Raw genomic sequence first — 14,759 nt, 5'->3', positions numbered from 1 at the left:
ATAATTTGTTTAGTGCCAACATGTATCAGTATCACCTGTTTTCTCTCTTTTACTTGCTAGCCCCCAAGAAAACTGCAGATAACACTTAGTGCAATAGTTTATTTTATACAGAACTTACTTGCCTGCAAGATAAATTCAAATACTATTTTTTCTTTATTGGAACATCCTGTCTTACAACTTACATAGTCAGAGAAAAAGATGGTCCAAATATTAAGATAAGATGAAACAGAAGAAAAAAAAGATAAGCCTTAGCTAAAACACCAGGAAACCATACCACATAATAACAATAAAAAATTTATTTCAGCAACCTGGTCACTGGCAAAATAATTTCAATTAAAACTATTGAGTATCAACCTGCATATATTCAATTTAAAGTGGCATTTTACTGTACTACCCTTTAACTTCCACTTGACTTTAAAATATAAGAAATAGATTTTACATTATATTCTCTACTAAGTTATTATGTTCAGAGAATAATTTTCCTAAGGGATTTATCATTTTATAATTAGGGTTAAGAAGAAATTAGAAATTACATTATAAAATCTACTTGACAATTAATTTTATCCAGATTATATCTGAAGGAAAAATACTCTCACAATTATTACAAAAAATAAAATATAACCCAAGGATGCCTGGGTACCCCACTCAGTGGAGTGTCCAACTCTTGGTTTTGGCTTAGGTGGATCGTAAGATTGAGGCTTGAGTTAGGCTCCGTGCTCAGTGACGAGTCTACCTCTCCCTCTCCATCCGCCCTTTCCCCTTCATATGCCCTCTTTCTCTCCAATAAAAAATAAAATCTTTAAAATAAATAAATTAATTAAATTAAATATAACCCAGAAAAGTTACTGATATGATATGATGATGCCAACTTCTTGAAATTTAAGTCTATCAATTTGAATAAAAATACCAATAAAATGATTGATTTTATGCAAAAAATGTTTAGGGTTATTTACATCTATTTTGTGTTTATTTTCTCCTATCATGTTAACAATGTAATTCTGCATCATACTTTTATCACTTTTTAAAGCATTTTAATATGGAATTAAAATATTATCAAAATGATTCAGAACTCTAAAGTTACTATTATTTTAATCATAAATGTACTTACTTCAACATGTGGAAAATAATATTTACCTGAGGCAAAATTTCAGAGGAATATTTATTAGCTTTTTGTTGTAGATAATCAACATTTAGTTTTTACAACGGGATAACTTCTTACCGGTATGCTCTAGGGTCACCTAATTATTCAGTTAGTACGTAATTTGGAAATATTTATGGATTTTAAAGATTTTAAAACATCTTTATAACATCACCTATTACTAAAAGAATGGATGCACTATGAATCAAATCCAATTTCCTAAAACCTAGCTATAAATGATTAAAACCTCACAAGTCTGATCCAAGATAATACAGCTGACTCTTGAACAATATGGGTTTGAACTACACAGGTCTACTCATGAAGATTTTTTATAGTATAGAACTGTAAGTGTATTTTCTCTCCCTTATGATTTTCTTAATCACATTTTCTTTTCTCTAGCTCACTTTATTGTAAGAAAACAGTATATAATACATATAACACAGAAAATATATGTTAATCATCTGTGTTATGTTAAGACGTCTAGTCACCAGTAGGCTATTCGTAGTTAAGTTTTTGGGAAATCCAAGGTTATATAGGGATTTTCAAGTACATGGTGGGGAGGGGGTGGGCAACCCTAACCTCTGGGTTGTTCAAGGGTCAACTGTAATTATATTTACCAGCACTGATATTAGAATTTGCTCTAAAGACAAATAACTCAAAAGTAAATAAATGTATAGGGATGGTACTTAAGAAAACAAAATAAATAGTAATTGGATTATTCTGTTTCTTATCAACATATGTGAAAGATAACCTGTTAAGTAAGCCAAATACACACGCATTGAGATAATAATTCAGCAGCAATAAAAAGTGCCAATCTTTCTAATTTACTTACTTATTCCTTAGTATAGTTGTACATAATTGACTACTACTTCTGATTTCTAATTCAGTTTGGAGCCAAGATTTAATTTTTTTTTTCCCTTTGGACAGAGATCACAAGTAGTTAGAGAGATAGGTGGGGAGAAGCAGGCTCCCTGCTGAGCAGAAAGCCTGATGTGGGGCTTGATCCCAGAACTCTGGGATCAAGACCGGAGTTGAAGGCAGAGGCTTTAACCCACTGAGCCACCCAGGTGCCCCTGGAACCTAGGTTTATACTTCCAGTTGTTTTGGAAATAATTCTAAGTTCATTTTAGGTTAATGCTTACTATCCACCCTAGTCTCTGATGCAGTTTCTGAGAACACAAAGTGTAAAGCTCAACAAACTATCTTGTTACAAACACTGCTTGTCTGCAAATTCCATCTCTGGCAAGTCCATTTACACTCAAGTATAGTGAAGGCTAGCAAAGAAATGTTTAAGTAATGTTTGAAGAAGTTCAAGGTAAAATAAAAATATTTTTATCTTAAAAAATCAAAGTATCCATAGTTGAGGTATCTTAAATTCCATATACTATAATTGAGAAACAAAGATGTTATAATAGCCTTCATGGAGAGACATGGAAGGAAGAAGACGGGACCAATAAAATATGAAGATTTTCTTTTTGACTCTCTAAGCTTATATAATTACGTGATTATACCTAAGTCTGGAATGCTAGTCAACTACATATCTGCTTTTAGATCTATGCATGCCTTTCCTTTGCTCTGCTCCAGGTATTGCAGGAAATTCCCTTTTGGATAATAGAAAGATTTAGCCAATGGGAGGGACTGGGAGCAGTTCTCCTCCTCTATAGCCTCAGTTTTAGATAGATTCCTTTGTGGACCTCGCTCCACTAGGCAATCCTGCTTCTGGACTATAATCATAGCATCTCTTCCTGATATTTCTCTATCCCTGATGATGGTAGTAGGTCCTTGCTTATGATAATCTGAGTTATCTTACCATGCTTTGTTTGCTTCTCCCCTCTTCCAGCACCTGCATATCTAATTTTCTGCATAAAATTCTCTCCACTTTAAAGATAATAGAAAGGATTCTCTTTTTCTGGTTGGAACTTTCTGATACATTCAAGTCAACTTCACTGGACATTTTGAGGGGACTATTTCTAAACAAGAATTTAAGGTTTAAGGCTTATATTTAATTTTAGAAACAGAATTTATTTTAAATTTATACTATAAATTCTTACAAAGAAATAAAGGAATTCTTCACTGAGGTTATACAGAGGGAGAAGCAGGCTCCCTGCTTAGCAGGAAGCCCAATGGAGGGCTTGATTCCAGGATCATAGGATCAATACCTGAGCCCAATGCAGAAGATTAAACCCACTGAGCCACCTATGCTCCCGTTAATGGAAAGGATTTTTTTATTAGCTACTGATAAAAGATATACTTTTAAAGAATCTTAGGGCGCCTGGGTGGCTCAGTGGGTTAAGCCGCTGCCTTCGGCTCAGGTTGTGATCTCAGGGTCCTGGGATCAAGTCCCACATCGGGCTCTCTGCTCGGCGGGGAGCCTGCTTCCTCCTCTCTCTCTGCTTGCCTCTCTGCCTACTTGTGATCTCTCTCTGTCAAATAAATAAATAAATAAATCTTTAAAAAAATAAATAAAGAATCTTAAAAATAATATCTCAAAAAGAAATCATGTGGAAAATATGTTTTCACAAAATACTAATTTACCTCTTCAGATTTCTTCTTCAGTTGTTTTTCAAACTTTTCCTTATTTCCTTCTAATTGATTCAAATGCAAGGCAAGTTCTTCCTTACAAATTTCCAGTGCTGAATCTAGTTGTCTGACCTAAGCAGGAAAAAAACAAAAAAAGAAAAATCAACTAATACTAATGAATGCTTATTATATGTTCAATATTTTACAGGTTTATCTCCTAATGTTACCTAACTGCTTCAAAGTGAATACACAGCCCAACTCAGGATACAAAATGCTATTACAGAAAAGATTTATTTAGAAAACTAATTTTTTATTGCAAATTAGGAAATCAGAGGCTGGAGTCCTGAAGAATAAACAGAACATGAACAAGCAAAGAAGGGCATTCCAGGAAGAGGGAGTATATCCAGAGACAAAACAATGTGAAAAGGAATGGTGTGAAGTTGGCAGTTTAGGGTACAAAGAGTATTAATTTATAGGAGATGGGTATTTGGGAGATTAGTTTGGAAAGACAGACTGGGACCAACTGACAAGAACCTGTAGACCAAATGCCCTAAGACATTTACCTAAAATAGTAAGCAACATTTAAGCCAATTTCTTAAGTTCCCCTGATCAAGAAAATAAATAAAATGAGTACAAACTAGTGTTCGGTACTAATAATGCTATGGTGTGAATATTCTGAATGTGTTGAAGTCACAAAGAAAATGAAAATGTTTTTGTAGCTAGGAAAAAAAAAACTGAGGGGGCAGCATTTGCTCTGAATCAGTGAAAACATTTTCAGAAAAGCACAGCACTGTAACCTGGTTCAAGAGTTCACATAGCTGCAAATGCTTTATGCCAACTTACTATTAAAGAGCAAATGAGCAAAGAGCAACACACATTCAGCAAATTTTTTTTCACAAAAATTAGTTCAAGGGCCACAATTTGCCACATGTTCCATATCCCATCTCTCAAAAAGATGTTTGTCTTGCTTCTTTCTTAGTGTAATTCTGAACTTCTCAGGCGTGGTTTTCCCCCCTTAATCCAGTAGCATTCTTGTAAATCATCTTGAAGGCATAAAAGAAATCTCAAGATGAAAGAAAGAGAAAAATGCTCCCTCTTGCAGACACTATTCATTCTATATCATGAATTATATTTACAACTCTTATTTCTAAACAGGGAATCTTGAAAGACAGTTTTTAGATTTTTTTTTTTTTAAGATTTTATTTATTTGACGGAGAGAGATCACAAGTAGGCAGAGAGGCAGGCAGAGAGAGAGGAGGAAGCAGGCTCCCCGCTGAGCAGAGAGCCCGATGTGGGACTCGATCCCAGGACCCTGAGATCATGACCTGAGCCGAAGGCAGCGGCCTAACCCACTGAGCCTCCCAGGCGCCCCTTGAAAGACAGTTTTTGAAGACTGTCCCTATAAGCCTGTGAATATAATCATCCAGAGCTAAAATGTTGGTAACTTTTTAATTATTATCCTTATTAATAGTTACCCTAGTAATTATTTTTAAATTAACATTTGTTTTATAAAGGTATAAATACTTATGAGTTTTCTTTATTTCTTTCACTCCTGAGGGGTTTATTCTTTTTTTTTTTTTTTTAGATTTTTATTTATTTATTTGACAGAGATCACAAGTAGGCAGAGAGGCAGGCAGGGGGCGGTGGGGAAGCAGGCTCCCCACTAAGCAGAGAACCCAGTGTGGGGCTCAATCCCAGGACCCTGGGATCATGACCTGAGCCAAAGACAGAGGCTTTAACCCACTGAGCCACCCAGGCGCCCTCCAGGCAAGTTTATTCTTTAGTTTTCTTTCTTAGCCATGAGAATGAGCACTGGTACTTGTTTCATCTCCCACACACAGGGAAAAAATAAAATCTGTGCCTGTCAGAATATCACACCTGATAATTAATAAGGTAAAAACTAATTCAGGCAAGCTTTATCAGTAGATGTTAAAACCACAGGTTATAGGTTGTGGAGGAGCAGTACATTCACATGGCCTGAAAGAATCACTGCACATTTTATTAATTATAAAGGAAAAAAATGTGCCCTTCAAATGGTGAGATCTGGTAGTAATCGACTTAAATAAAAGTGCCAATATTGGCAATACCAGTAATGGGGTAGTCTGACATGTGCTTCTTGATGGGATGCAGAATGTGGTGTTCTAGTTGACCCAGACTTTTCAGAAGATTCAGTATCAAGAAGAACAGAAGGAAAGAGTAAGTTCAGGAAAACCTAAAGTGCCAAAAGCAACATGTAATTATAACTGAATCCTATTCTGGAAAAAGAACAAGAACAAGCAGAAGTAGTATTTCTCAAAGTTTTAATGGGCATACAAATCAGCTGGGCACCCTATGGAAATACAGATTCTAATTCGTAGAAGGGCAAGGATTAGGGTGAGGTAAGACAGGAGATATGGGCTCAAAATTTAAGGAGGCACTCACTCTCAGGGCCATGCCAAACGACAATGCTACACTTATACAACCCCAACAGTAAGCATCTCCCTAAATTTTACACCAGAAGCAATTTACTTCCTTTTTTTTTAAGATTTTATTTATTATTTGACAGAGAGAGACACAGAGAGAGAGGGAAGAAAGGGAAGACACCACGGGGAGTGGGAGAAGGAAAAGCATGCTTCCCACTGAGCAGACTCCATCTCAGGATCCTGGTATCATGACCTGAGCAGAAGGCAGACGCTTATCGACTGAGCCATCCAGGCACCCCCCACCTTCCTTCACCTTAATCCCAATTCTGTTCAGTAGGTCTGGGGTACAGCCAAAATTCTGCAAGCCAAACAAGTTTCTAGGTGATGCTGATATCGCTAGTCCACAGACCATACTTTAAGTAGTAACGCTATAAAGAACAATTTTAAATAACTGGAAAAATTCCAGTATGGACTGTGTGTTGAACGATGTCACTGAATTAATTTTTAATTTCTCTGGTGTGTAAAGTGGTGTAGTCACATAGGAGAAGTTTCTGTTCACAGGAGATACAGGTTTAAATATTAAAGATGTAAAGTCTTATGACATCTGCAATCTTCTCTCAGGGGTCTAACAAAAAGGAAATGTATAAGTATGAGATTGGGTGGGTTCATGCACAAGTGGGTATGTGTGTGTAGGTGTGTGTGGGGAGAGATGAAATGAATGTAGCTAGAGTTTAACAGACAGTAAATCTAGGCAGAGGGTTCACAAATGTTCTCTGTCCTATCCTTTCCATTTTTGTAGGTTTGGAATTTTTCAAAATAAAATTTAATTAAAATAAATCAATTTTTAAAATAATAAAACCCAGAACACTCACTACTCTGTTGGTTTTATTATTTGAACAAGGAGTTTGAGAGTCTATGGATAAGAGAGTCATTTGGATAAGCATTATTCACCTCATACGAACCAACTATAAATACACATGTGTGTATATATGGACAAAAAATGAATGAAATTAAAACAAAGACACTGCTTCAATGAAGCAAAGAACTTCCTCAGGAGTATAATCTAGGGGTAAACAGGTATGGGCTCTAGTCTACCTATCTTCAACAAAAGCAGCTAAGTTCTTTCATGGTGGTGCTGTTGTTTTCCACTTATGACTTTCTTTGGGAAAAGAAAAAAATTCAGAGTGGAATATAAAAGCAAAACAAAACTAAAGAAAGTAAGTAAAAAAAAAAAAATCTCTAAATCTAACAGGCACCTTTTCAATATTCTATTTAACCACATGTAATATAATTGCTTTAATTTACTGGTTTCTTATTCCTGTTCAAAATTTCTCATCAATCTTCTAGTTCTCACTAGTCATACTTTCATAAGTGATATAACTTTAAACTGATTCTTACAACTCTTCTGCAGTTAGAAAATTCAGAATTTTTATGATTTCATTAATTATATTTGTATTTCCTTTGTTAATGGTTGAACTGACTGCATTTTTTAAGAATTTACCAATTGTAAGAATATATTCTTTGATTGGTTATTTTTTAAAAATTCACTTTTTTAAAGTCATAATTTTTTTTTAATATTTTATATATTTGACAGAGTGAGATCACAAGTAGGCATAGAGGCAAGCAGAGAGAGGGGGGGAGGCAGGCTCCCTGCCGAGCAGAGAGCCCAATGTGGGGCTCGATCCCAGGATCCTGGGATCATGACCTGGGCTGAAGGCAGAGGCTTTAACCTACTGAGCCACCCAGGCGCCCCTAAAGTCACAATTTTTTATGCAAAGAACAAATAAAGGTATGTAGAGGGCACAGCCAAAGTCAAGAAAGGAAGGTGGTAATAACAGAATCAAGAAGAAACTCGATTTCTCAAAATGGATGAAGGACCTCAATGTGAGAAAGGAATCCATCAAAATCCTTGAGGAGAACACAGGCAGCAACCTCTTCAACCTCAGCCGCAGCAACATCTTCCTAGGAACATCGCCAAAGGCAAGGGAAGCAAGGGCAAAAATGAACTATTGGGATTTCATCAAGATCAAAAGCTTTTGCACAGCAAAGGAAACAGTTAACAAAATCAAAAGACAACTGACAGAATGGGAGAAGATATTTGCAAACGACATATCAGATAAAGGACTAGTGTCCAAAATCTATAAAGAACTTAGCAAACTCAACACCCAAAGAACAAATAATCCAATCAAAAAATGGGCAGAGGACATGAACAGACATTTCTGCAAAGAAGACATCCAGATGGCCAACAGACACATGAAAAAGTGCTCCATATCACTCGGCATCAGGGAAATACAAATCAAAACCACAATGAGATATCACCTCACACCAGTCAGAATGGCTAAAATCAACAAGTCAGGAAATGACAGATGCTGGCGAGGATGCGGAGAAAGGGGAACCCTCCTCCACTGTTGGTGGGAATGCAAGCTGGTGCAACCACTCTGGAAAACAGCATGGAGGTTCCTCAAAATGTTCAAAATAGAACTGCCCTATGACCCAGCAATTGCACTACTGGCTATTTACCCTAAAGATACAAACGTAGTGATCCGAAGGGGCATGTGCACCCGAATGTTTATAGCAGCAATGTCCACAAGAGCCAAACTATGGAAAGAACCTAGATGTCCATCAACAGATGAATGGATAAAGAAGATGTGGCATATATACACAATGGAATACTATGCAGCCATCAAAAGAAATGAAATCTTGCCATTTGCGACAACATGGATGGAACTAGAACGTATCATGCTTAGTGAAATAAGTCAAGCGGAGAAAGACAACTATCATATGATCTCCCTGATATGAGGAAGTGGTGATGCAACATGGGGGCTTAAGTGGGTAGGAGAAGAATAAATGAAACAAGATGGGATTGGGAGGGAGACAAACCATAAGTGACTCTATCTCACAAAACAAACTGAGGGTTGCTGGGGGTAGGGGGCTTGGGAGAAGGGGGGTGGGGTTATGGACATTGGTGGGGGGGTGTGCTTTGGTGAGTGCTGTGGGGTGTGTGGACCTGGCAATTCACGGACCTGTACCCTTGGGGATAAAAATATATGTTTATAAAAAATAAAAAATTTAAAAATTTAAAATTAAAAAATAAAAAATAAAAAAAAGAAGAAACTCGATTTCAAACTTCAATTTTGTTGGTACAAATACCCTGTGTGTTAGGTTTGGTATAGCTTTAGTCATAGGAATGTTGTTTCTATGTTTCTTCTTCATTTTGGTATTTGCCCCAATAATATAAAACCTTCCTATTAAGGGAATAAAACCCAATGACATAATTTCTTCTTTTACCAATTTTAATACCTGGTTACTAACATATGGAAATAAGCTACTAGATGTGTTAGGCAGCTTAATAAAAAACAGGAGGTAAGTGGCAATATAGATTTTATTTAATGAAATTATTTCACGCCTATAACTTTTATAATGATTTTTTTTCATGCTAATGATGTTAGATGTTATTTTTACATGAGGAAATTAACTGACATGGCATTAAATGTTGAAAGTTTTGAAGAATACTATATGAAAGCTACGGATAAACATATAATTGTGTTTACAATGGCATACTTGGTAACAAAATGGATTAAAAACAGAATACTAGACAAAAATAACACTGGATTTTTAAAATATTCTTTATATTCAAGCCATATATGACAGAATAAACATTCATGTTTAATAAACAGCATGTTTGGACCTATTTTTAACATTAAAAATGCAAAGGAGAAATATCAAATATATAATAAGTACTTATTAAACTTTGAGTAACTGAGTATGTGCTCAACTATTATAGGTACCTCATTTCATCTCCTCCTCATACTGACCTTCCTCCAGAGTATTACTGTCTCTATTTTACTGATGAAAAACTTAAAGTTCAGAGACTTAAATGAACTAGCCAGGGTTAAAGTTAACTAGTAAGCACTCTGAAATCAGAACTGAAACTCAAGTCAACTCAGCTCCTAAACCCATTCTTTAAACCATGAAGACAGAGTATCCATGAAACTGTATTTTATCTGGAAATTCTGATTTTACCCTTAATTAATCTTATAGCAGAACTGATATAAAGAAGCAAAACTCAACTGCTTGTAGATTCATCTCCCTTCACTTCTGGTTTTTTTGTGTGTGTATTTTTTTTTAAAGATTTTACCCATTTATTTGACAGTCAGAAATCACAAGTAGGCAGAGAGAGTGGGGGAAGCAGGCTCCCTGCTGAGCAGGGAGCCCGATGTGGGGCTCGATCCCAGGACCCCGGGACCCCGGGACCCCGGGACCATGAACTGAGCTGAAGGCAGAGGCTTTAACCCACTGAGCCACCGAGGCGCCCCTTCACTTCTTCTGTTAATTCTTTACTGGTAATGTTAATAAGTAGCTACAGTTAAAAAAAAAAAACATTTTTCATTAAAAAAGAAGCCTTACTTCAGGCAAAAAAAAAAAAAAAAGAGGTTAGATAATCCACAAAACAGATTATCAACAATCAAATAATTAAGATTATAATTCACAATGAAGAAAATATTCTCACAGAAAGTAAGATCACTGACTCAGGTAAAACCTTTACTTGTGAGTTTTTATCCAAGTAATTTTTGCAACTTATAGAGAAAAGTGTTAAAGCTACAGAATGTCTCTATTAAAAAAAAGTTTTAAAAAATTAGCATACTGGCCTTGATTGTTTCTTCAGATACCTGGTTCTGTAATGTTCGCAAAGCTTCATCTTTCTTCATGTTTTCCTTTTCCATCTCCTAAAAACACATAGATTAGTAGCAAAAATATGAGTACATGTATAAATGTTTTAATTTTAGCATTACTAATGGGCTGTTAAGCAATTGATTTAATTAGAATTAAACGTACGTTACAGAAACATAAGTATTTGTCAGCGTTTAAACATTTTCAGGAGCACCTGGTTGGCTTGGTCAATTAAATGTCTGCCTTTGGCTTGGGTTATGATCCTGGGGTCCTTGGATAGAGCCCTGCATTGGGCTCCCTACTCAATGGGAGTCTGCTTCTCCCACTCTCTCCTTACTTGTGCTCTCTGTTGTTATCTCTGTCTCTTTCAGATGAATAAATTAAAAAATAAATTTAAAAATGAATAAATAAATATAATAAACAGCACTTTTACAAAGATAGATTTTACCCCTTTGCTTTCCGTCAGGAGTCTGTCTAGCGATTCAAGATGATGTTGTTTACATATTATATCTTGCTGCAAAATGGACATAGTCTTTTCTTGTTCTTTAAACTGTTGGTCTTTTTTCTCTAGTTGAGATTCAAGCTAAACATAAAAACACGATTTATTATCTTTCATATTATTTTATAAAAATCATGAAACATGTTATATACAGAAAAGAGTATAATACTCCCAAGTTAAATTACAACTGAAATTAAACAGACTTTTGCATTGTGCCAAATTTCCTTCAGTTTCTCTCCCTTGAGAGAAGAAATGAAATCACATAGCCAGGTCTTATCTTTCATCAATACAGTTGATTTCCTCCCTCATCAATAGATCTGACCCTTGACCAGCACAGGTTTGAATCGTACAGGTCCACTTACATGAGGATTTTTTACAGTATAGTGCTATAAGTGTATTTTTTCTCTTCCTTACAATTTTTTAAATCACATTTTCTTTTCTCTGGCTTACTTTATGGTAAGAATACACTATATAATACATGTAACATACAAAATATATATTAGCTAACTGTTTTATTATCACCAAGGCTTCTGGTCATGAGTAGGCTATTAAGTTTTGGGGAGTCAAAAGTTAGATGTGAATTTTCAACTGCGTAGGAGGACTGTGCCCCTAACCCTTAAGTTGTTCAAAGGTCAACTGTACTATCTGATATGGTCAGTATTATTCTCGGGCATGCTTCTCACACATGTTTTTTGTGTTTACTACATATGTAGGTCTATGAATGATATGTAATATATTTCTATTTTAAAATTTTACACAGACAATATCAAAACACATGCAAGTTTTAGTGGCTTGATTTTTTTACTCAATATTATTTTAGATATTCATCCCTGGACAGTTATCTATGCATCCATATGTGGATCTAGTTCATTGCTTTTTCTAACAGTGCAGTATTCCACTGTAACAACAAACTACAGTTTGTCTTCTCTTCTACTCAAAAACAGTTTAATATTCTATTTTTCACCATCACAACAATGTTAAATACATCCTGTGTGCATGTCCCTTTATGTATTAGAGTTTCTTTAGAACAGATCACCTAGAAGTGGACTTTCTGTTTGTAGGATAAGCACATTTCCAATTTCATTAGGTATTTCTCTTCAAAGTGCATCAAAATTTATGCTTAGATTAGAAATGTAGAAGATTCTCACTCCCACAACTTCAACAATAACTGGTGTTATCAAAATTTCAAAATACTTTTGTGAAGACAAAATAGGAAATTACTGATATGTGTATATGCATATATGTGCATATTATATACAAAAGTGCAAAAATTATGTGATATATATAACACACACATAAGTATATAACACAAATATGGCAGAACAAATATGGCAAAAATTATGTGATATATATAACACTCACATAAGTATATAATACAAATATGGCAGAACAAATAGAAAGTATTAAAACTAAGGAACTCTGAGGGGCACCTGGGTGGCTCGGTGGGTTAAGTCTCTGCCTTTGGCTCAGGTCAGAGTCCTGCGATTGAGCCCCGCATCAGGCTCTCTACTCGGCAGGGAGCCTGCCTCCCCCTCTCTCTCTGCCTGCCTCTCTGCCTACTTGTGACCTCTCTCTGTCAAGTAAATCAATAAAATCTTTAAACAAACAAACAAACAAAACTAAGGAACTCTGGAAACAGTAAAACAAAAATAATCAAATAACAAATTAGAGGAACAGAACAAATAAAGATGGAAGAAAAGTGAACAGAGCCTGAAGGACCTGCTGGACAAAATCCAGTAGACCAAAATGCAGATCATGGGAGGAGAGGAGAGGGAAAAAGGGACACTGAAAATATCTGAAGAAATAATGATTGAAAATGTCAAAATTTGGGGCACCTGGCTGGCTCAGTTGGAAAAGCATGCAACTCTTGATCTCAGGGTCATGAGTTTGAGGCTCATGTTGGGTGTAGAAATTACTTGACTAAAAACTTAAAAAAAAAAAAAGAAAGAAAGAAAATTTCTGAATTTAATGAAAGACACTGATAAAAACATCCAAGAATCTCAACTCCAAGAAAGATGAACTCAAAAGGGAACTGCATGAAGACATATTATAATGAAAACTTTCTAAAGACAGGGGTACCTGGGTGGCTCAGTGGGTTAAAGCCTCTGCCTTCAGCTCAGGTCATGATCCCAGGGTCCTGGGATCAAGTCCCACATCAGGCTCTCTGCTCAGCAGGGAGCCTGCTTCCTCCTCTCTCTCTGTGCCTGCCTCTCTGCCTACTTGTGCTGTCTGTCAAATAAATAAATAAAATCTTAAAAAAAAAAAAAAACAACTTTCAAAAGACAGAGAATCTTGAAATCATCAAGAGTTAAATGAGTAATCACATACAAGGATCCGCAATAACATTACAAGCAGATTCTCATCAGATACTTTGGAAGCCAAAAGACAATGTGTTGAAATGTCCACCAAGAATCCTACCATCTGGCAAAACTGTCCTTCCAAAGTGAGATAGCAATTAAGACATTCCCAGATAAATAAATGCTGAGGGGGTTTTGGCCACTAGATATGCCCTACCAGAAATGCTCAAAGGAGATCTACAAAGTGAAATGAAAGAGGAGTCAAGATGGCGGAGAAGTAGCAGGCTGAGACTACCTCAGCTAGCAGGAGATCAGCTAGAGAGCTTATCTAAAGATTGCAAACACCTGCAAATCCATCGGCAGATCGAGGAGAAGAAGAACAGCAATTCTAGAAACAGAAAAACAACCACTTTCTGAAAGGTAGGACTGGCGGAGAAGTGAATCCAAAGCGAGGGGAAGATAGACCCCGGGGGGAGGGGCCGGCTCCCGGCAAGTGGCGGAGCAACGGAGCACAAAATCAGGACTTTTAAAAGTCTGTTCCGCTGAGGGACATCGCTCCGGAGGCTAAACCGGGGCGAAGCCCACACGGGGTCGGCGTGACCTCAGGTCCTGCGGGGTCACAGAAGGATCGGGGGTGTCCGAGTGTCGCAGAGCTTGCGGATATTGGAACGGGAAAGCCGGCTGCAGAGACAGAGCCGACAGTAAGCTCGCAGCTTGGAGTTGCCTTGAACCGGTCGCAAGCTCGGTGAGCTCAGAGCGCGGCCGGAGGTTGGGCAGACGCGAGTTACTGGGAGCTGTTCGCTGAGGGCGCACAGGGGAGCGGGGCCCCGGGCTCTTGGCTCCTCCGGGCCGGAGACCAGGAGGCCGCCATTTGTATTCCCGTCCTCCGGAACTCTACGGAAAGCGCTCAGGGAACAAAAGCTCCTGAAAGCAAAGCCGAGCAGATCACTCAGCCCGGCCCCTGGTAAGGGCGGTGTAATTCCGCCTGGGGCAAAGACACTTGAGAATCACTACACCAGGCCCCTCCCCCAGAAGATCAACAAGAAATCCAGGCAAGACCAAGTTCACCTACCAAGGAGTGCAGTTTCAATACCAAGGAGAGAACAGCAGAATTCCAGAGGAGGAGAAAACAAACCATGGAACTCATGGCTTTCTGCCTGTGATTTTTCAGTCTTGCAGTTAATTTAATTTTTTTCTTTTTCATTTTTTTTCTCTTCTTCTGCTAAAATTTT

At 37.0% G+C, this 14,759-nt stretch overlaps 1 protein-coding gene across 6 annotated transcripts in view; it reads right to left on the bottom strand.

Annotated features, from left to right (window-relative positions):
• The window catches only part of CCDC18 (coiled-coil domain containing 18), a 118,461-nt gene that overhangs the window by 56,222 nt on the left and 47,480 nt on the right, over positions 1-14,759 (bottom strand). For 5 of the 6 annotated variants that reach the window (XM_044238699.1, XM_044238702.1, XM_044238703.1 and 2 more), the window contains 3 exons: positions 11,180-11,314; positions 10,710-10,787; positions 3,674-3,790 (listed from right to left, as the gene is read on the bottom strand). In XM_044238699.1, the coding sequence (XP_044094634.1) occupies positions 3,674-3,790; positions 10,710-10,787; positions 11,180-11,314 (330 nt within the window). The remainder of the gene's footprint in view (positions 1-3,673; positions 3,791-10,709; positions 10,788-11,179; positions 11,315-14,759) is intronic. The other variant, XM_044238701.1, reaches the window with a different exon arrangement.

This window comes from Neovison vison, chromosome 2 (genome assembly GCF_020171115.1).
Source record: "Neovison vison isolate M4711 chromosome 2, ASM_NN_V1, whole genome shotgun sequence".
Lineage (NCBI taxonomy): Eukaryota > Metazoa > Chordata > Mammalia > Carnivora > Mustelidae > Neogale > Neogale vison.
This window is presented reverse-complemented; position numbering and strand designations above follow the sequence as displayed.